General features: G+C 50.6%; 1 protein-coding gene across 1 annotated transcript in view; it reads right to left on the bottom strand.

The window, feature by feature from the left end:
* The window catches only part of SCUBE1 (signal peptide, CUB domain, EGF-like 1), a 124,506-nt gene that overhangs the window by 86,737 nt on the left and 15,704 nt on the right, over nucleotides 1-22,065 (bottom strand). The window contains exon 3 of the mRNA XM_012638017.1: nucleotides 16,927-17,055. Within this exon, the coding sequence (XP_012493471.1) occupies nucleotides 16,927-17,055 (129 nt within the window). The remainder of the gene's footprint in view (nucleotides 1-16,926; nucleotides 17,056-22,065) is intronic.

Raw genomic sequence — 22,065 nt, 5'->3', positions numbered from 1 at the left:
GAGGAAATGCCCACCTATTTTCCACAGGGCTATACCACTTGACATTCCTACCAGCAAAGTACAAGGTTTCCAATTTCTCCATATCCTTGCCAACATTTGTAATTTTCTATTTTTTTTTTAAAATAGCCATCCTAGTGAGTATGAAGTGGTATCTCATTATGGTTTCAATTTGCATTTCCCTAACTACTAGTGATGTTCAGCATCTTTTCATGCGCTTATTGGCCGTTTGTATATCTTCTTTGGAGAAATGTATATTCAAATTCATTTTTAAATTGTGTTGTCTTGAGTTGTAAGAGTTCTTTATATATCCCAGATACTAGACCCAGATATAATTGACAAGTACCTTCTCCATGCTGTGGACACCTCCTCCTTTACAGCACCCTTGGGCAGCATGAAATAGCGGGAGCTCCGTGCAAGTGTTGGGGCCAGGCCAGTGAGACCTGGGCCCCCCTTGGGCTCTGCCTTTTCCCCATCTACATTCTGTTTCTGGAAGATTTCACCCTGTCCCAGGGCTTCACCAGCTACACACTTGCCAACACCACCCCAAACCTCTAGGCCTGTCTGCTCCACCACCCTCCAAACTTCGTCATCAATGGCAGATCCAGGGCCTGCATGTGGATGTCCAATGGGCATGACAAACCTTACAGGGCCTAAGCTAACGTCCTAGCTGCCCTTCCATGAAAGCAGAACACAATGAAGCCCAGTCTGTCCTCAGCCTTCCCTGTCTCAGCAAATGGCCGCACAACCCACAGTCACTTCAGCTAAAATACCTGGCAGTTACTCTCAATACTGTCTTCCCCATACCCACATATGATCCTTTAGCAGGTCCAGGCCTGTCAGCTTTGCCTGCAAAATTACCCGAGTACAACCTATCTCCTCACTTCCACCGCTGGGATGGCTGGGCTACCCTTGTCTCTGGCCTGGGTTATTGGCCTCACCTCCCCACTGGCCTCCCTGCTTCCACCCTTGCCCCCATCCCACCCCCCAATCCTTCATGGACCTTGGAAAACATCAGCCAGCTGTGCGATCCCCCTGCCTGAAGGCCCCCAAAGGTCTCATAAACATGGAATCTCTTCCCTGGCCATCAAGGCCTATGGGAACTGCTCTGCCCACGTCCCCTGCCAGCCTCCTCCTCACTCGCCCAGCTCGGGTCATGCTGCTGTGGCCTGCTCTCCCTGACCACGGCTCTCCTGCTTCCATCTTGGGGCTTTTGCATGTGTTCCTCTGCCTGGAATGCTCTTCGCTCATCTTCGCATGGCTGGCTCCTCCTCCTTCAGGCCTCGGCTTACATGTCACTTCCCCAGGGACACTCTTCCTGACCACCAACCTAAAGCAGCAGATACGCCATTCTGCCATGCTACCCTGCCCTGCTTCCTTCAGAGCATGTTCCATCCACCTGCTATCTTCTTCGTGATTGTTTCCCTCTGGCTCTCTCCAGACAATACAGAGTCCTTGGGAACAGGGACTGCGTGTGATAGAGCATCACTCTATCCAGGATTTTGAACAGCACATGGGGCACTTGCTATATGTCTGTGATCCGAGTAAGTGACTGTGCACTATAAAAGTGTGGTTGGGGAACAGAGCTTCTGGCCCTGGCTCTAGGCCTGTCCCGCTGGGGATGAGCTGCATGGCTTGGCCTCTGGTGCAGAGTGCTGACTGCAGAGGGTCTGCCATGAGGCCCTGGGCCCAGGACCCAGTCAAGGAAGCAGGTCTAGGTGAGTGAGAGGAGCACATGTTGGCCGCTGGTGCGTTAGGAGCCCCCAGAGAAGGCTTGTCAGAGAAGGGCAGTGCTCACCTGCCTGCCTTAGCCCTGCCTGGGAGTGGGCCCACTGTGGGCTAAGCACAGCCTACCCGCAGGGAGCCTGCAGAGATTATGCCCTCACTGTCACTGCCAGCCTGTAGCTGTGGTGCTCAGTGCCATTCATAACTGCTCCATGAACAAAGGGACCCACGCAGGGGGCCTTGGACAGTGGGTGCAGCTCAGCATGTCCTCCTGCTTTGTTGGCAGCTTCACTCATATGAGGACCAAAGTCTTCCACTAAAGAGAAGCCGCTCTAGTTGGGCAGAGTTGCAGGAAGTAGGTGGAGAAGGGAGGGATTTGGAGACACAGTGGGATGCCCTCCTGAAGGACACCCCCCTAACCCTCATCTAGGCCACCCAGGCAAGACCAGCTCCTCCTCTAACCTCTAAAGTGCAGGCAGGGGAGGAGACTGCAGAGCCCCTGCTTGTGGCAGGCATGTCCATTACAGTATCTCATTTAACCTCGGCCCAGGGTGGGAGCAGCCTGCCTGTGGTTCCCAGCACGTGGGCGACAGAGCCAGGATGGGAGCCGGACGCTTTCATCCCCACCCTCAGGCCCCTGACCGCGCAGCTGTGAGTGTGATCCTGGCTGCACATCTGTGGGAGGCACTGGAGTTGTTAAAAATCTCTTTTGATGGGGATAAGAATGGAGGACTGGAGAGAGGGAAGGAAGAAAACCAAACAAACAAATCATGGAACCAAAGCGAGAAGCTCTAAGAAAAGACAGGGGAAATGCTCCAATGGGATTCTTAATGAACAGCCGCAGAACTGAAGCAGGCCCAGCTGGATGTGATTACCTCCAGGCCGGTGGATGGGGTGGCAGGGGAAGTCCCCCTCCTTGTAAAAAACTCCCTGAACCAGGGAGGGGCCCTGGAGCTCCCCATGACTTCCCAGTCGACACAGGTCCTCTGACCCATCCATCCTGCCTGAATCCAGCCAAGCTGATCAATTTATTCCCAGTATAAATCCCCCAGTGAACCTTCAGGCATTAATTCCTCCCAGTGAAACTCAGCATTTTCTTCCACCTTCCAAAGCTGTGAGTGTAAAATCCAGGCCTTTCTACTGCCAGGCTGCTGTGGCTGTCCGTTGTCTTCCTCCTTCTCACGAGCGTCCACCACTTGCACACCAGTCCCCTCCTGGGAGGTCTCTGTGAGTGTGGGGCCATCAGCACACCCTGAGCTGTGGCCACACCCTGGGCCAGGCCGCTCAGCCTCCTGGCCCATGTCCTGCAAGCTTCTCACCTGGGCTTGCTATGTTGACTTGTTCCTTCCTGCGCCCAGCAGTCCCTCACTGTCGGGCTCTGGGGTGGGTCATGCGACAACAACCAGAACTCGGAAACAGTTTTGTCTCATCAGAGTTGGCACCTCTGAGAAAGTGGCAGACAGAGGGGCCTCTAAGAGGGCAGAGGCAGAGGGCTGACCATGGGCACCAGGGAGCTTGGAGGAAAAGGGGGCACTTGAACTTGGCTGAAGCATCAGGGTGACTGCACACCTCCTCACAGCCAACCCGTCCTCTCCAATCTGAGTCTGTGGCCACTCGCTTTCCGTGGCACTCCTTCCCACAAGAACCTAGCGTGGCTTCCCATCACTTGTCCAACAAAATTGGTTTATTATTTAAGATTTTGAACTGACAAGGAATTTTGAAAAACAGTGAAAAAAAAAAGGATCAACAATTCTACACTCTAGATACAATCACAATCACGAGCATCTACTTTGCTTCTATCTTTTCTCGTGTGCCGATTTTCTCCTAACCGTAACGAGTCGCTCTGCACATGGTCGCACAGTCTTTTCACTGAGTTGAGTTAAAGCATTTTCCATGCTGTGACTTGGTCCTGACCACCCTCCTGATCTGCTGTCTGTCCAATCAGCAAGTGACCTCCTACCCCAGGCTCTCCGTGTAGTTGTCCCTGCTCTATCTCTGTTAATGGGCTCCCTTGCGAAGGACACATCTGGGCAGCTATGGCCCTTTTCATTCGAGGCTTTACTTCCTTTAGACGGATCCCCAGAGCAGGGTTCTTGGGTCAAAGAGGATGAGCTTTCTATTTCTCATCCCTCCCTGGGGACCCCCACTGACCTGCACACGATGTACAAACCCACAGTGGCCCCGCGTGCTGTGGTCTCTTCTACTGCACATGTCCTCCCCCAAGAGAACCTCCGTGATTAGCCACATGGTTTATTCAGCCATTCAACAAGGGTGCGAGGCACCACGCTGGTGCAGAGACAAGCAGGGAAGGAGAGGCCAAGGCCTGCTCCCCAGGGGAGCAAGAGGTGGTGAGGACATTGGCAGACCACTAGCCATCAGCCATTGAGTGGGGTCAGAGCTCTGCAGGACAAGAAAAGGGCCAGGCAGGCTGAACGCCTCTCTCTGGTGAAGCCAGGCAAGGACGAGTGAAGGGAAAGGTGCTACTGGTGGTGGGATTTGGTGGGTCGGTCACATGCGCGCACGTGCGTGTGTCCACACATGCGCGTGTGCGTGCACACATGTGTAGAGGCTAGAGCAGCGGGTGGGGCCGGACAGCAGGGCCCTGGCGGCTGTGGCAGGAAGGGCTGAGAGCCAAGCTTGAGTCCATGGCGTGCTCGATATACAGCCATTGGCGATCCCCTGACATCCCTATGCTTGCAGGTATGAATCTCCAGGTTTCAGACCCAGAAAGCATTTGGCACGCTTGGCTCGCCTGACAGAGACTGCCTTTTCACACACCACCGTCGCCCCTGAGCCCACTCTCCCATCTGGCCAAGACCTTCCCACCTGTAGGTGTTGCACATACTGTTCCCAACTCCTAAAATGTCCTCCCTTCCCCATCCCCACCCCCACCTGGGGACTCTCTAAGCATTCCAGGAAGGGTGAACTGCTCACCCTGCACCATTCCTCTGCACTACACCTGGTATTAATTACACGAGGGATGCCATTTTGAGATTATTTCTCCACGTGGCCTGGGAGCTCCCTGAGGACAAGAAGTCACGTCTAACTAACCTCAGAATCCCCAACCTGGCAGATACAGGCACTCAGGGGACATGTCTTGACAGAGAAAAGTCTGGGCATTTTTACTGTACCAACCAGAGTGCCTGCTGGCTCCCCACATACTGCATTTTGGTGACATTCCCACATCTCGGCAACACGATTATATATCAACAGTGAAGAAAGTTCTGCTAGAATATTGGGGGGAAAGCAGCGCACAAACATCGATGTGATGATTATAACCATATAAAGTTAACAATATTGGACATGAACATCAGAACATGAAAACTGTTGATCTATTGGGGTGGTGAGAGAATGGGGGAATTATTTTCTGTCTTTCTTCTTGATTTCTCTGAGTGTTTTTGTATAATTATTACACGTGTGGAAGATGGATAAGTAAACAGACATTTGCAACTCAGTCTAATCCTGGCTGGTCTGAGTGCAGGGGGAGCAGAGAGCAGGGAACAGGTCACTGCCTAGGAGCCCAGGGAAGAGGTGCAGGAGGAAGAATCGGAGGAGTGCTCGGGACAGGCAGGGGGAACAGGACATGCAGAGGCCCGGAGAGCGTGGGGTGCCCGGGCACAGGCTTAACATTTAGTTTGCAGGGAGCAAGGGGAGAGAAGGAAAGGCTGGAGTGGCAGGCAGGGGACTGACCGTGAGGGGCCAGCTGCCAGGCTGAGGAAGCCAGACTCCCCCAGTGGCAACAGGGGCCTCCACCAATGGTTGGTCCTAAATGACTCCACTGGCATCTGACCTCTTGGTGGCCAGGAGATGAGGCAACAGGAGGACAAGCCTCTGGGCTCCTCTCCCTGCCATTAAGGTAGCACCTGGGAGGTTACTTAGACCAAGTAGCTGGGCTGCTGCCACGGCTGCCCACTTCCCACAAATAAAGAGTGCCAGCCGGGCGCAGGGCGTCTCTGCCAGCGGTCTATTTCTAGCTGCATGTGGTTAGGACGAGGTGGGTGACAGGGAGGGGTGCGGGGGCAGCCTGGTGCACAGGGCTGGCTAATGGCCACTATAAACAGCTTGAGCCTGTCCTGCTGGGGGAGAAGGGTCACTGCAGCATCTGCCCAGATGCAGCCAGGCCCAGCAAATGTCCAGGGTGACCCCAAATGCCACACAGGGCCCAGGCTACTCCAAGATAAGCAAGACTGTTGGCAGAGGAAGTGCAGGACTGGAGACTCTGGGACACCCTCATCTGTTGCTAATGCCCTTTTTTAGGTACGTGGCTCAGTGTCTGGTTTGAGGCATATGTTTTGGTGGTAGGATATTTTTAAAGAGCCTTCATAAGACACTTATTTTTTGTTTATTTCTCAGAGTTATGACCAAGCCCTTGGCACAGGGATTGCAAACAGGAACAGATGAAGGCAAGTGTCTGCAGTGGGTGTTCTTCTTTGCTGTTTGTGGACTTGGTATTCCCTGCCCCTGGACAGAGCAGGACTTCTTCCTCAAGTCACCGAATCAAGACCTATCCAAAGGTGGGGCTGGCACCAGGCTGAGAGACAACAGATTTCAGTGAAGGGAGGACAGGTCTGACCATTAACAAACACTCCTACCAATGGGAAGGGTGGCCTCATATAGGGACGCAATCCCTGACCTGAACGTACAACAGAAGGGAGGGGGGAAGGAGGTGAATGTCCTGGTGCCTACTGTGTGCCACCTTTCTTTCACACAGACTACCAGGCTGTGTTCTGAGAGGCCCCTCCCAGGAACATCATCACGCCTCCTTTCCAGGTAAGAAAAGTGAGAGCCCAGAGCTGGCCCCCAACCAGCAGCCAGGAGGGAGCCAGGAGTCAAGGCCCAGTGTGCCTGATTCCCAAGTCCATGCTCTCCCTGCATCTAGAACAGAGGCTAGAAGGAGCCCTGCATGGAGATGTGGACAGGGGGAGTCACCAGCCATTGCAGGCCACGGGAGGCGGCTAGGAGACTCTGCCAGCAGACCTCCCCGGCTTCAAGCGTGCAGACGCTCTGCCTCAGCAGCAGGCCCGTGCACTCACCACCATTCAGTTATGCTCCTCCCAATGATCAGAATCAAAGCTCCATCCCTGCCATCTGCCTACCGCTCCATCACCAAATGAGCCTGCTTTGGGCCCAGCCTTTGCAGGCCTCGGGATAAAGAGCTAAGTCTACCTGGAGCTCAGCACTCCAGGAGTTCCCAAGGAAGGCGGGGAGAGCCACCCCGAGACACCCAGTGCCAGTCCCGGGAGCTCAGTGCTGAGTTGGAGGAAAGCCCAGGGGAGGGTGTACAGCTCAGAGAGGTTTCCTCTAGGGGCTGATGCTGCAGCTGAGACCTAAGGGACAAGTGGGGTCAGCAAAACGAAGCACTGATTAAGAGGCTGGGGAAGGGCGACAGGGACAGAAGGAACAGCAGGTACAAGGATAGGCTGGAGAAGGGAAGGGTGGCACCTTAGGGACAGGAAAGCTGTTCCACATGCCAGGGGTCACAGTTCTGAGATGCAAGGAGAGAGGCAGACAGGGACTGTGTTTTGCTGGGACTAGGAGGACACAGAAAAGAGCTAGGCCACTGTCCCTGGAGCCAAATCATGAACACCACGCTGCTAAGTCACAAGATGCTCGAAGAAGAAGGGCTCTGATGCAGCAGCCAGCCAGGGGGTTCCAAACTATGCTCCTGGGGCTTTAGGGAACTTTCGGGGTATAGACTGGCTCCACAGTGAGCGGGGCCCTAATTGCAGCCAGTCCTGCCCGCGGTCAGCCAGTGCACCATGAGCACCTCGTGGTTCTACTTGAAAACCAGGGTTCTGCTACTACACACGAACCCCACAAAACCTAAATCTACTGGTTGAATCCCATCCTTTTATTTCACATATGATGGAGAAACTGAGGCACGAAGGGGCAGGGAGTTTCCCAAGGTCCCCCGACAAGTCAGTGACCCGAAGAGCCTGACTCCTGCCCCATCCCTTTCATCCCAGCCCCCGCCTGGCCCCTCTGTAAGAAGCACCCACTGTACCCCATACAATCCCAGGCCGGCATGGGCATGAGGCTGTGGAGGGCCACTGCACCCCAACACACAATGGTCTGAGTCAGTCTGCCTCCCCGCACCCTGTTCCAGGATCTCCCCATTTTGTAGTGGTTTGGGGAGAGAAGGAAGCTCATCTATAAAGATGCACAAAAGTGTCCAGCATGTTTCTTTTTCTCAGGCCAAAGAATTTCCATCAGATTAGCAGTTGTAAAAAGCTGAGAGAAGTGGGCCTGAATCCCACTCGGGCTGACAGCAAACCCTCCAACCAGCATGTTTAGATCACCTGAGTGGGGGCCAAGAGTGGGGAAAAGGTGGGGGGTGGGAGATGGGCATAAAGGAAGAGAAAGGGAAGAAACCTCTTGAGTTTACCTTAGAAAATATTGGTGTTTATGACTGTCCAAAATTGTTTAGTTTTACATTAAAATGGTCAGCATTTTTTTTGCCCAGCAAGAAATGCATTTGAGCTGTTGAAGTATGAAGACAAATAAACAGAAGCAACTCGAGTCTTCGTGAGGGGTTCAAGGGAGCAACACACTGTCTGCAGCTGTCCTGCAGGATGAGAGGGTCGCCTTCAAAAGGGCTTGGGTGGCACAGGCCCTCTCATCATGCCAGGGACCAGCCCAGCCCAGTGTGGGCAGAGCTGCGCCTGCTGTGCTGACATGGAGCATCTGGGACGTCCGTGGGTGACTTCCTCCCCGAGGTGCAGCTGGGCTCTAGGCCCCATCGGGCCCATCCTCTTCTCCTTCCACTTGGCAGCCTCTAGTGTGACTTGCACATCCCTGTCCTCATCTGATCCTAGCAGATAGGGACCATCTGCATTTCACAGAGACCCAAACTGAGAGACTATGGGCAATGAGGGGATATGTCCCAGGTCACAAAACAAGCACATGGCAGAGCTGGGATCCGAAACCCTATTGTCACGTGACCCCATGGCCAATGGATGAGTGTGAGAGCCAATGCAAGAGGATGGGGAAGCTTGCTGGCCTGGGGGTAGGGAGTGGTGGTCTGCGGGCAACAGCTCATCCGGCAGGAGTGCCCTGTGGCATGGGAGGGGCAGGTCCCAGCCAAAGAGATTCCCACACAGCCCAGGGCCCAGGCTCATCCCCTGCACCTCTGCCAGCTCAAAAATACATCCATCTTCTCTAAAATGTGCTCTGACTTTGCACACTAGAGTAAGTGATAACTAGACAACTCACACTGCTGAGCTCTTGCTACGTGCCAGGCACTGTGGTACGTGCTGCACAAGCTCACCTCATTAGGCCTCTGCATCCTCCCTGCCAAACAGGCACTATTGGCCCCGCCTTCCGAAAGAGGATACAGAGGCCCAGAGAAGCCAAGTTACTTGCTCAAGGTCACAACGGTAAGCAACAGACCCAGGGTTGAAAGCCAGGCAGGTCGATTTCCTATCTCCTTGAGGGCCAGAAATAATGTCATCCATCTCCTAACTGAGCTTCCAGCTGAGGGCATGGCACAGGGCAGGTGCTCATAGAATCTTTATGAAAGGTGCAAATGTTAATATGTCTGGCTCCCAAAACCAGGAGCTGACCATTCTCATATTTTCCCCACATCCGACTACACCACAAACTTCTGAACTTGCACGCTATTTCCATTTAGATGGCTATTTACCATCTCAAACAGACTCTGGAGTCCTGCATCTCCACCCCCAAATCTGTCCCCCACGTCCTCCCCATCTGAGCCCCAGCAGCAGAGCCACACAGCTCTGGACAAAACCTCGCAGTCGATTTTGATCCTCTTTCCCCCTTACCTCTCATGTCTCTTCCACTGGCCATTCCCGTCGGCTGTTTTCAAAATACACTGAGTTCACAGTCCCCTCTACCGCTGTCACTGAATTGAGCCACCAACGTCTCTGAGCCAGACCACAGCAGTAGTCTCCCTGCTCAAGCCACTCCACCTCTTATGACCTATAACACATCTCTACTCAGCAGCCAGAAAGGATTTTTTATTACAATGTCAATCAGAACATGACAAGCCCGGTGAAAATGCACCCGGCTTCCCAGGAACTTAGAATAAGATCCAAGCCTCTTTCTTGTGCTTCTGGGGCCCTGCGAGGCCAGCCCATGCCTGCCTCCCTGGCTCATCTCCAGACCCTTTCCCTCACCCCTGATCCTCCAGGCACACTGACCTGTCCCAAAATTCACTTAGGGGCCCACTGCAGGGCCACTGCCCTTGTCCCACTCTGCCTGGATGGAGGACCTTCTCTAGATCTTCAAATGGCACTTCCTCCTCTTCATGGAGGCCTCCTCCCCTTGCATCTGGGTGGACCTTTGTAACTGCCTTCACTGGTAGTTTGGTGGAAGTGACTTCTCAGGCCAGACTGTAAAACTTCCAAGTACTGGCTCTTGTTCTCTTGGGACCCAGCTGCCATGCTGTGAGGAAGCTCACACCAGCCCATGCAGAAAGACTAAATAAAAGGCTACCCACAGTATCCTGGCTGACAGCCAATGTCAACCACCAGAAATGAGTGTAGAAGCTTCCCGATGATTCCAGCTTTTGCCCATCAAGTTATCCCCAGCCTTCATGTCTTCCCAGCTGAGGCCCCAGACACTGTGGAGCAGAGACTCTCCGCTCCTGCTGTGCCCTGTCTGAATTCCTGATCCACAGAATTCCTGAGCAGAATGAGATGGTGTTTCATGCCACTAAGCATAAGGTGGTTTTTATGGAGCAATAATAACTGGAATCCTGCCCTATCCAATGCTGTCGCCCTCCCTCTGCTGCTTTCTATTACCTATTTTGTTATTTTTTCAATGGATCTGACCTGACTGCAATGACTGAGCTACATGTGCACTTGTTTACAGTCTTTCTCCCTTTACTGTGCAAATTCATGAGCCCAGGGACGTTGCCACTTTTGTTCACTGCTGTTTCCTCAGCACTTAACACCATGTGTGGCATACAAGAGGTGCTCGGAACAATTTTTTGGAATAATCAAATGGAGGATTCTAGGTGGAAGACTACGGTATTCTGCTAATATCACACTTTCTACCTTTCATTACGGTTGTGAGTATCTGTCTTCCTGGGAAGGCCTGCGAGAGATGCCTCATCTAGATCACCTTCCTCTCTGCCCTGTGCCAGCACAGAGGTTTGCTGAGCACGAGGGTTTTTAGGTGACAAGGCATTTTGATAAATCTGTGTATTCATTCAATAAATATTTATTAAAAGCCTACGATACGTCTGACACTGTGCTAGGTTCCGAGGAGGAAGATGGAAAGATAAACAAGACAAATTCTGCTTGCAGGGGAAGAAGAGAGGACCCCAACGCAGAGCTATGGTGGAGGTGTGCAGCATGGTGTAGGTCACAGACGGCTTCAGAGCAAGGGGAGATTTGCGCTGGGGCTTGAATGGTGAGCTGGGCCTCACCAGGTCTGTGCTGTGTGTGTGTGTTGGTGGGCGGTCACAGGAGCAGCTTGTAGACTGTAGAGACGTGTAGAAGGACTCTAAGGGTCTGAGGAAGGCTGGGCCAGAGAGCACAGGTGAGTAGGGGTGAGTGGCGAGGGGAAGAAGCTGGCAGGGCCCTGGCCTGAGGGGCCTCATGAGCCAGTGGGCTGACGAACGGGTGGTATTGTGACAGCAACGGGAACCATGAGAGGATGGCTCTGCATGGTCAGATAGGGTAAGACAACATCCCAAGGGAAGCTCAATGGTGATGTGAGGTGTCTAGTCAAGGCGGCAAGCTCTTGTGTTGGCCCAGGGAGGCTGAACAAGCCTTGGGCAGGAGGGCATGGACTCTCTGGAGCAAGGGTGCTCGCCCACCCCCACTGCCTGGCCTGTCAGATGCCAGGATTTCTGGACAGCCTCAGTGACTTCCAAACTCACGCACAGGTATGGGCTGTATATCTAATATCATACAACAGGGAGGCCCTCCCTGACCCTAGCTGGCCTCCCACAGCTAGTACTGTGGGGCAGGGCTGGGCAATGGGGGCAGGCTTATAGGCTTTGACTGGCAAAATCACAGACCTAGTCCCTGGTCCCAGGCCACACAGCCACTTACTACTGGCTGTGTGACCTTGGGTAGGTCACTTTCCCTCTCTGTGCCCCCCAGTTTCCTTATTTGTAAAAAGAAGATACTAAAGGCTTCTGCCTACAGATGCTGTTAGGACTAATGAGAAAATGTGAGCACAACATCCTGTGCAACTCCAGGCACATGGCAGAGACTCACCCAAAGTTCACTCAAGCAGAACTGTCTACCTAGCACCAGGCCAGGCATATAGCAGGTGCTCAATAAATGGTAATGGGAATGGAGTGATCTGGTTAATAAATAAATTCTTCTGCTGAACGTGGCTACGAATTACTTCTCTTCATCACGGCAAAAAAGTGCTGAGAGGCAAGTCCGAAATTCAAACTGTGAGCAACTTGAGAAACATATTTTTCAGTAAGTCAAGTAAAGATCGGGGTCGAAGAAAACATCTGGCTGAGTGAACTAACGGCTTTAGAGAAAAAGGAGCCTTGCTTTGTGGAGACGGGAAAAAATTATCCATCGCTGGTTTTAATTTAAGATGAAAAAAATCTTATTCTATTAGTCTAAATATTGCTCTGTTGTCCAATTGCATGGAGTTTGGAATAATATTTTTCGAACGGAACTACTGCTATTTCAAGTAATTACACAGCTAAAAGCAGCCATTTGGGGTTGAGCAAGATCTCATCATGGTTTCAATTCCCTCTGGTGTCATTTTCTGTTATATTTGAGAAATTCCTCAATAAAGATGTCAAATAGAGAGAGGGTTTTGCTCCCCAGAGGACAGACTTGGCCACCCTCCAGGACACAGTCACAGGCAAAGCCATCTCCACAAGCAAATGACCTCGTTTACTCAAAAGAAAAGGTTCAACTATGAAAACGTAGGCAAGAAAATAACCCTTAAGCCATCAGCCTCATTTCCCCTAATTAACTCAGAATGCTTTTCAAACTGCGCTGTTTATTTCTAAGGTGATCAGGGTTTTACCCCCGCCATCATCCCTAAGGAATTCAGTGGTGGTTCAAAGAGGAATGTTACAACCGGACAAGACTCTTGACCCAGACTTCTGGAGACAAAACAACAGGAGGTGCAAGAGGCCTAACCGTCCCTGACGGGTGATGGACCATGGGGTGAGATTCAGTGATGGGTGAGGCCATCAGGACTTCATGTGGCAGTGAGAACCGAACCTTCCAATAATTCCGTTGCTCATGGCCACCAAACACCCACCAGGGCCAGGCCCTGTGCTGGAAGCTTTGTGTCAGGCAGCACAAACACAATTCCAAGCAGCAGTCAAATGACCAAAGCCCACTGGTTGTGAGCAACAGGGACTGGTGGGGATTGTGGCAAATAGGAGAGCACACACCCTCCAAAGGGAACAGCTGTGATGTCACTCCTTCCAGCTGTTGCCAGTACTACCCTGAGATGTAGGCAAGAGGTGTTGCTACCCTGGGCCCCATGCTTTGGGGGTCCCTGCTCTACTTCTCCTGTGGCTGCAGCCCTCCCATGGAGTAAGGGGTCCAGGTTCATGGGCACCTGGAACACATACCCACCACTTCAGATCACATCCTGGCTATCTGGGACCCTAGAATTTCCCTCAACTGGCCCCAAGCAGCCCCAAGTCTGTCGGTTCTCAGAGGGACAGATGAGACTTAGGTCTGAGCAATAGCAAAAGACAGCTGCTTTGGAGGCAACTGGCCAGAGCTTGAATGTTCAGGTCAGGGTGTCCTGAGGCTCAACTCCAAGGAGTCCTAGAATTCTAAATTCAAATCTAGCCTTCCAGGTCACTAAGTGGGAATATTTATCAAGGCAGAAGACATATATTCTAGCTTTGGAGCTTCATAATTACTTTTAAATACTTAGCTGTGTGAGACAGGGGCCTCCATTTACACTCCTGCCCCAAGTCCCACAAATGTCACGGGCTGGGTGACCATGGCCAAATAGGAGTGATGCTGGAAGTAGCAATTTTCACGTGAAAACCTCTAATTTTTAAGTGTTGACAAATAATTTGGTAACAACAAATGATACCACTGTGGGGATGAACCGAACATGTTCGTGGGCTAGATGAGGACTGTGGGTGGCCAGCATGAAGCCCCTGCCACAACATGAAGACATCTGGTGCTTAGACGGAATTTACATCTGGACGTACAGTTCTGCACCTCTCCTTTCAGATCCAGCCGTCACATTGACCCTCTGAGTCAGGTATTACCGACTCATTTCATAGTTACGGGAGCTAAAGCTTGCGGGGCTTGAGGAACAGGTCCCAAACTATAAAACTCACAAGTGGTGGTGCCAGAATTTGAGCCTAAATCTTCCAACTCCAAGCCCAGCTTACTCTTATATGTAATAGCATTATTTGTTTCGGCCAACATTTATCAAGCCCCCATGATCCTGACACTGTCACAGGTACTCTAATTCCCACAGTTTCATAGATTAAGGAGCTGAGGTTCCAAGAGGTCAACCAACTAGCCCGGGGTCACACGGTCAGTCTGGGGTGGAGCTGGTGGGAACCACGGTCTGACTTCTCCAGAGCCGGAGTTTGTCTTGCGAAGGAAAAAGACCAAACAAAAAGAAGTCTGTTGAGAAGGGTCTGCCCTCAGCTAAAAGCCGAGGAACAACAGAGAGTGCCTTTTCTTGGCTGCCATATGTGCAAGTTAGAGCCGTGTAAAGTTGCAATCTGTACTCAGAGGTGGTGGTAGTGGAGGGAAATCTTACCCAGTTCTTTTAAATTAATCAGTGTAAAAAGAATCCATTGTGAAAACACTGTTGTTGAAACAAAGACCCGCGCAGACTTCTCTGTTAGTCTGGAGGCTGGCAGCATCAGCTGTCGGAGGCATGGGTGGACCTGCCATGGCCAAGAACAAGGGTGTTTACAAACAGGTGGGTTCCATCCAGGTAACAGTGTGGTGCCAGAAGGAGGTCCATGTGTCAGGCACAGCCTTGGGGGTGCAGAGAGCGGGCTCTGCCCCCACCCCTCACCCCCGAGGTCCTGGAGGTATCAAACCAGCCCACATCAACACATCTCATCTGGAAGTTGGTGACCAGATGGATGCCTGTTACATTTTAAGTGTTTGGCGCCAGGCACTCTGCTACATGCCCTGCACCCATGATCTCATCAAATCCTCACGAGAACTCTACAAGACAGAGACTACACATTCCACTTTGTAGGTGAGGAGGGGAGGCGTGGAGAGGGGAGGTGACTGGCCAAAGGCCACGCAGATGATAACTGGAGAGCCAGGATTTGAGCCCCAAACTGGCAGTTCTCAAGCTCTGTCCTCTCAACCTCTGGGTGATACAGCCTACTTTTAAATAGTTGTCCCACAGGGACTGTCAGCTCTGCCTTCACTGACTAATCAATAACTAAAACATACTCTCTCTATCATTTGAAAAAGGAGCAGATGACTAGGAAAGCTAAGTGCTTACAATTTGGGAGGATTAAATGAGATAACACTTGGACGATACTTAACCTGGCCTCTGGCACAATAAATGATGCAGGGTCCTCATTCTTTACAATCTAATCAAAGGCTCTGCCTACCTCCACAGCCCCACGACCTGCCACTCCTCCCACACACCCGGAGCCGGGCCCCAAGGAGCTGCCTGCAGCTCTCTGCTCAGGCTGTGCCCTCAACCCAGCAAACTGCTACCCAGCCTCTGGAGGGCCCACTCAATGCTACCTCCTCTTTGAAGCCCCCCTGGGGAGTCAGCCCCACTTCCACCCCCACCCTCAGCCCACAATAGGGGAAGCTCTTCACAGGCCACCTCTGGGCTTCAATTACCTGCTGTCTTGGCCTCCGTTTTGGCACTTATTTGGGGTGTAATTACATGTTCATAGATCTGTTTCCCATAACAAGCTCGTCCAAAATCCAACGTGCATTAAACAAAAACAGGCAGGGAAATCTAAGGCTAATACATCACTAAGAGGAAAAGTTCCAGAGTACCCAGGATGTCCAGCTTCTTATACTATTCTATGCCCTAACAAAACAGCTGGCACAATGGGAGGTTTGCGGAGCCCTTTTGGAAAGCACTGCATCGAAAGCCATATAAAATCTGAATGATCCTTTGACCCAGTTCTATTTTTGTGAAGCATTCCTAAGGAAACAACTGGGAAAACAGGAAAAAAAAGTTTTATATTCAGAACCACCTCTGGATTCTGATGATAAAAACAATGACGACAAAAAGCAAACAATCTATGAAAAGGTGGCCCAGTCACCTAAAGTAACAATGCTTGTTTGTTGACTATTTAGCACCTACTAAGTGCCAGTCCCTTCACTTCACATTGTCACGTCATCCTCGCACACAACCTGGAGAAGTAGGTAGCATAATTATCCCTATTTTAAAGGGGAGAAGACTGAGGCTCAGAGACCTGTGAAGACACTTAACAGCAGCCAGCTGCTGAGAGCCCGAGCCGGGCCTGCTCCTCAGCTGTCTGGACATTTTCCCAGTCACTGCTCATGACAGTCCTGGGAGGCAGCTGCTCCTGACAGTCTTCCTCTAACAACAAGGGCCCGAGATCCAGACAAGTCAATGATATATCTATGCCTGTACTCCCTTGGCTTCAGGGGCGGTGCCCCAGGTCCCCTAGCAGCTGGTGGTAGATGAGGGACTGGGGGACAGGCACGACTGCTTTGAAATCCATGCGCTTTCTACCATGAGATACCATTCCACTTATTACAGATTTCAAACCACCTCTATTATGAGTTGAATTATGTCCCCTCAGAAGATGTTGAAGTTCTAACCCCTAGTACTCGTGAATGTGATCCTTGTTGGAAATAAGGTCTTGGCATAGGATCAGGTTAAGATGAGGTCATTAGGGCAGGCCCTAATCCAGTATGACTGGTGTCCTTATAAAAAGGACACAGAGACAGACACGTATAGAACTTAGACAATGTAAAGACAGAGAAAGAGTGCCATCTACAAGCCAAGGAATACCTGAAGTTACCAGAAGCTACGAGAGCGGCCTGGAACAGATTCTTCCTCACAGCCCTCAGAAGCAACCGGCCTTGCCTATGCTTCCAGTTTAGACTTCTGGCCTCCATGAAGGTGAGAGAAAAACTTTCTGTTGTTTAAGCCACCCAGTCTGTGGCATTTTGTTATGGCAGCCCTAGCAAACTAATAGAAGAAGGCAAAGGAGGGCAAGCCTTCCCACAGCCCCCTACTCTGCAAGTTAGAGCTGAGAAATAGGCAAGGTGTGCCCAGAGGGCAGGGCATGGCTGTATCACTCACCCAGGCAGTTGTGTCCATCATGTGCCAGCATGAAGCCATCAAAGCAGGTGCACCTGTAGTTGCCTGGGATGTTGATGCACTCGTGGACACAGCCCCCGTTGTAGTAGTCATTCTCACACTCGTCAATGTCTGAAAAATGAGTGGGAGGAGAGGTGTCAGATGAAGAGCCTGGGGGTCCCCTCTCCCACCACCACAGAAGCCACCAGAACATAAGTGGCTAGCGGATGACTCAACAGGTATTAGGTGAAGTCCTCCCTGGGGGCTGGGGACCCAACAGTTATAAAAATGAAGATCCTAGCTCTGCAACAAGGCTGGCCACCACCTTGCAGAGCACATTGCTAGGGATGTGTGGGGTGCCTTCCAGTTCCCACCACAGTGAAGCAGGCAAGGTTCACACCTAGTTCTGCCTCCCCAGAAAGCCTCTCAACACTAACAGTATGTGGGGATCTGGTCTACAGTTGCTGAAAACTGGCTCTCTTGAAGCAGAGGTCATCAATAAAATTAACTTTGCACACCACCAAAAAGCATAATCTCTGGAATGAAAGAAAACTCCACGAACTCCTCCAAATAGTTTCCTTCCACATCAGCGGTATGATGCCTGAATTTGAACTGCTCCAGCTTCCTTGTTATAACAAAAGCCTCTGTCTCATAAACAATGGCCAATAGCCTTTGTAAAGGTCACTCTTTTTGCTGTCTTAAGTCTTTTTCAACATTTCCCATCAAGGGTCAAAGGGCTATCAGTTCTGGAGTTCCAGAGAGATTTGAGAGACCTCGGAGAATAATAGGAACACGTATAGGTAACCTTCAACGAGTTGCTTCTAAACCCAAGTCCTGCTCGCACGACTGTGCCACCCTCTCTTCAATCCCCACACTCAGTGACGTAGGCACCATTATCATTATTCCAAGTTTACGAGAGCCCTGCAGAAACCGAGGCACAGAGAAGGTAAAACCTTGCCAAACGTCACTCCCCTAGGAGGTGGTATGAGTGGGACTGGCACTCCTGCGGCCTGGCGCAGGAGCCCAAGGGGGCCTAGCCCTGGTCACATCCGGTCTCTCCGGAAGTACGCCGGGCGCACGGAGTCCCGGTCATCCGCGGCCGGGGGGTGCTGGTCTTCAGCCGCCCCACTCTGAAATGCTCCCTGGGCTCGCCCACTTCAGCCTACACCCACCCTGGCCTCCAGAGGCTCCGGGACAGAGGAGGGAGGAAGCTGGAAGTTCCCCACACACAGCGGAACCGGAACCAGAACAGGAAGTGCTGGGCTAAGTGGAACCGGAAGTGCCCCACTAAGCTGGACCGGAAGTGCCTCTCAAGAGGCCCCTGAGCTCGTAGAAGCGGTTTTTCCCCGTTCAGTGGAAGAGGGATTTTTGAGGCCGGGTTCTAGCTCTGAAAGTGAGGACGGGACCAGCTTGTACTGGAGGCAGCCCTGGCCGTTCCCTCAACTGCCTGAGGAGCTGCCGCCGGGAGACACCGAGCTCCACGCTCTCTCCACGCTGGTCCGGAGGGCAGAGCTGCTCACGGCCCGGGCAAGCCATGGGGGCCAGTTAGCGTTCACAGGTAGGAATGACCATCTGGAAGGCAGAAGCTCTCTTAGGAGGTAGTGAGCTCCCTGACTCTGCAAGTGACTAAGCACTGCCCAGACTCCTGCCTGCCTGCCAGAGACACTGCAGAGCAGAGGAGATCGCTTAAGGGAAAACAGCAGAAGCAAAAATGCCAGAGTACAGGGTCTGGCCGTGTGGCTCACTCCTGGTGGCCCAACCACCTAGCCACGATGAGAGAAGAACAAAGTAGCCTGGGTCTCCAAAGGAACAAGAGACAGGAGGCTTTGCCTAACCTGCCCACAATGCCTATCTGCATCAGCTGGGAAGCAGACCCAATTCTGAAACTCATTTGAATTGTTTTTAATCGTGATATTTAATACATTTAGATATTGTAAATATCATTAAAGGAAGATGTAAGATTTTATGTTTATTGAAAGGGCACGTAGATTTATAGAGACTGAGAGATGCCGGTTACTTCCCAGTCTCCATTTGCAGCCCAGACCTTTCCCCAGAGTCCCAGATACACCAATCCAACCACCTCTCCTCCTGGATCTTCCACAGATACTGCAAAGGCAATGTAGCCTAACTCATCAAGCTGCACTTCCCGGGGGTTCCCCATCCCAGTGAATATTGTTTCCCTTTCACTGCTCCCTTGACATACAATCAGCTACCAAAGCATGTTTTTCCTACACCCTTAACATGGATACAGTCTGCCCACTGGTCACTTCTTTTCTCTGCCTATCAGCATGAGTATCACCTCACATCTGATCTGACCTAGCAACCCTCAAACTGCTCCCTCCCTGACTTTCTTCCTTCAAGCAGGTGACTCAGGGTAAGCTGGCCTGGTCCTAACTCTGGGGGTGAAGCCTGATCAGTCTAATCCAAACAACACATGCCATTAGCAACGCTGTTGGTCCCAGGGTGGGCACAAGACTTAGGCTAGATCAATCAGACTGAGGGAAAGGGCTTTTATTCCATGCATGGGTAAAAAAATTTTCTCTCATGTTGTGTCTCAGAAAGAAATATGAGGTATTTACTCCTGAAACAAACACCAGCCCTTTCAATTCTCATAGCAACCCTCTGGGGTAGGTATTTTAACTCCATTTTATGGTCAAGCAAACTAAAGTGCAGAGAGGTTAGGTACTTGCTCAAGGTCACATAGTAAGTGGGAGGGCAAGAATCAGAACAAAGTCAGTCTATGAACTCCACATCCTTTCTAATAAGTTAGGATGCCCATGACATGTCAGTCATTGGCAAAGTCATTTATACGTGATATTTCACCCTTGGCACATTTACACTGTACCAAGAAAGTATTATCCAATCATCCAAATACCCCTTTACCCATCTATTCTTTTTTTTCCTTTTTTTTCTATATCACAAGTCATTAAGCAATACCCATCTATTCTTGTTCCACATCCATCCATCCACACACACATATATGCATGTGTTCATGCCTATCCATCTACTCAAATAACCAGCCAGCCAGCCATGCATCCATTCATTCAAACACCCATCTACCCACCCACTATCCATCTATCTACTCACCCCAAAACCTATCCATTCAAATACCTACCCAACCAGGCTGGGCGCGGTGGCTCATGCCTGTAATCCTAGCACTCTGGGAGGCCGAGGCGGGTGGATCGGTCAAGGTCAGGAGTTCGAGACCAGCCTGAGCAAGAGCGAGACCCCATCTCTACTAAAAATAGAAAGAAGTGATCTGGACAACTAAAAATATATAGAAAAAATTAGCCGGGCATGGTGGCGCATGCCTGTAGTCCCAGCTACTCAGGAGGCTGAGGCAGGAGGATTGCTTGAGCCCAGGAGTTTGAGGTTGCTGTGAGCTAGGCTGATGCCATGGCACTATAGCCAGGGCAACAGAGCCAGACTCTGTCTCAAAAAAATAAATAAATAAATAAAATAAAAAAAAATAAAAATAAACAAATACCTACCCAACCATTTTTCTATCCAACCATTTTTCTATTTATCTATTTATGCTATAATATATCCATGTAAATATCCAGTCAGCTGACCACTGTTCCCTTCATGCAATCACTTGTTCAACCATCCATTTATCCAGCCAAACATTGAACCCATACATCCAAACATACGTGCATGCATCCATCTGTTTAAATATTCAGCCAGATGCCCATCCTTCTATTAATCTAAACATCTATTCATCTAAATATCCATCATCCGAATATCCATTCACCCATCCATCCATCCAAATGTCTAGCTGGCCATCCATATATTCATTGATCCAAATACCCACCCTTCTATGCAAACATACCCATACATGTGCGTGCACAAACACACTCCCCCAAACACCTACCTACTCATCCATCTATCCAGTCAAACATTCATCCATCCATCTGTCCAAACTTCTATTAACTCACTCACTCATTCCTTCAAACATCATCCATCCAAACAGCTTACAAAAGACGTAGATTTTCAAAGAGAACAAAATATTAGGATGAAGAAAAAGAAATGATGGTTGAAGAATAAGATAAAGCTGGTGACAATATGCAGAAATACATTTGGTAAACTGCAGCACAGTGACAAAAGGTAGGCCACAAATATGGCTCTGAGCTTCCTAAAAGCCAAGCAAAGAAAGAAACACAATCAGTTACAGAGTCACTGCATCCATAAACTACAATCAAACCAGCTGTTTTAATGGTGGTAAGGTCTGAGAATCCTCAGACCTCCTAATCAAGGGAATGTCTCTTCCCTTGATTAGAATAATCATACACTTCTATTTGCCTGGCATAGTTCCAGTTGATGCCTGTTGTCTGGGTATAATTATTAACAGTAATCTTTTCACTGTCAAAATGATAAACTATTTGAGCACCATACTCATAAGGCATATTGCTGAATAGTCAATAAAACAACTCTAGCCATTTCCTTCCTTTGACTCCCCATAGGGTAGATCACAGTAGTTGCCAATGGGCTGGAGAGTGCAAGAATGTTTGCTGCTCTCATCTCTTCCCTTATTTCATCCCCACAGAGTCCCCCCAGACCTGAGCAACTCTTAGAATGACTAGTTCCTCTGAAATGCCCAGGCCTACCCTGCTCTCATGGGCTTCTGCAGCAACCAGCTTTACTTCCCAAGTGCCCTAGATGGAGGACATCTGCTCACAAACAAAACCTTCCCCAGTTTTCTGTGTTTGTGCCTTGAATTTTTGTTTTTTTAAATCATGTGAGTCTCCTCCTTTAATACATAAGAGATAAACAAACCAACCAAATAAAAAAATAATCTCTGCCAAAGCAAATGGATTTATTATTTCTATTATTTGAGACAGGGTCTCCCTGTGTTGCCCAGGTTGGAGTGCAGTGGCGTCATCACAGCTCACTGCAGCCTCCAACTCCTGGGCTCAAGCGATCCTCTTGCCTCAGCCTCCCAAGTAGCTGGGACTACAGGTGCATGCCACCATGTCCAGCTAATTTTTCTATTTCTGGTATAGATGGGGTCTCGGTATGTTGCTCAGGCTGGTCTTGAACTTCTGGGCTCAAGCAACCCTCTTGCCTCAGCTTCCCAAAGTGCTAGGATTACAGGCGTGAGCCACTGCACCAGGCCTAAATGGATTTATTATTATAAAAACATGT

The sequence above is a fragment of the Propithecus coquereli genome, unplaced genomic scaffold (genome assembly GCF_000956105.1).
Source record: "Propithecus coquereli isolate 6110/MARCELLA unplaced genomic scaffold, Pcoq_1.0 Scaffold126, whole genome shotgun sequence".
Classification (NCBI taxonomy): Eukaryota; Metazoa; Chordata; class Mammalia; order Primates; family Indriidae; genus Propithecus; species Propithecus coquereli.
Note: the sequence above shows the minus strand (reverse complement) of the source record. Positions and strands in the feature narration are given on the sequence as shown.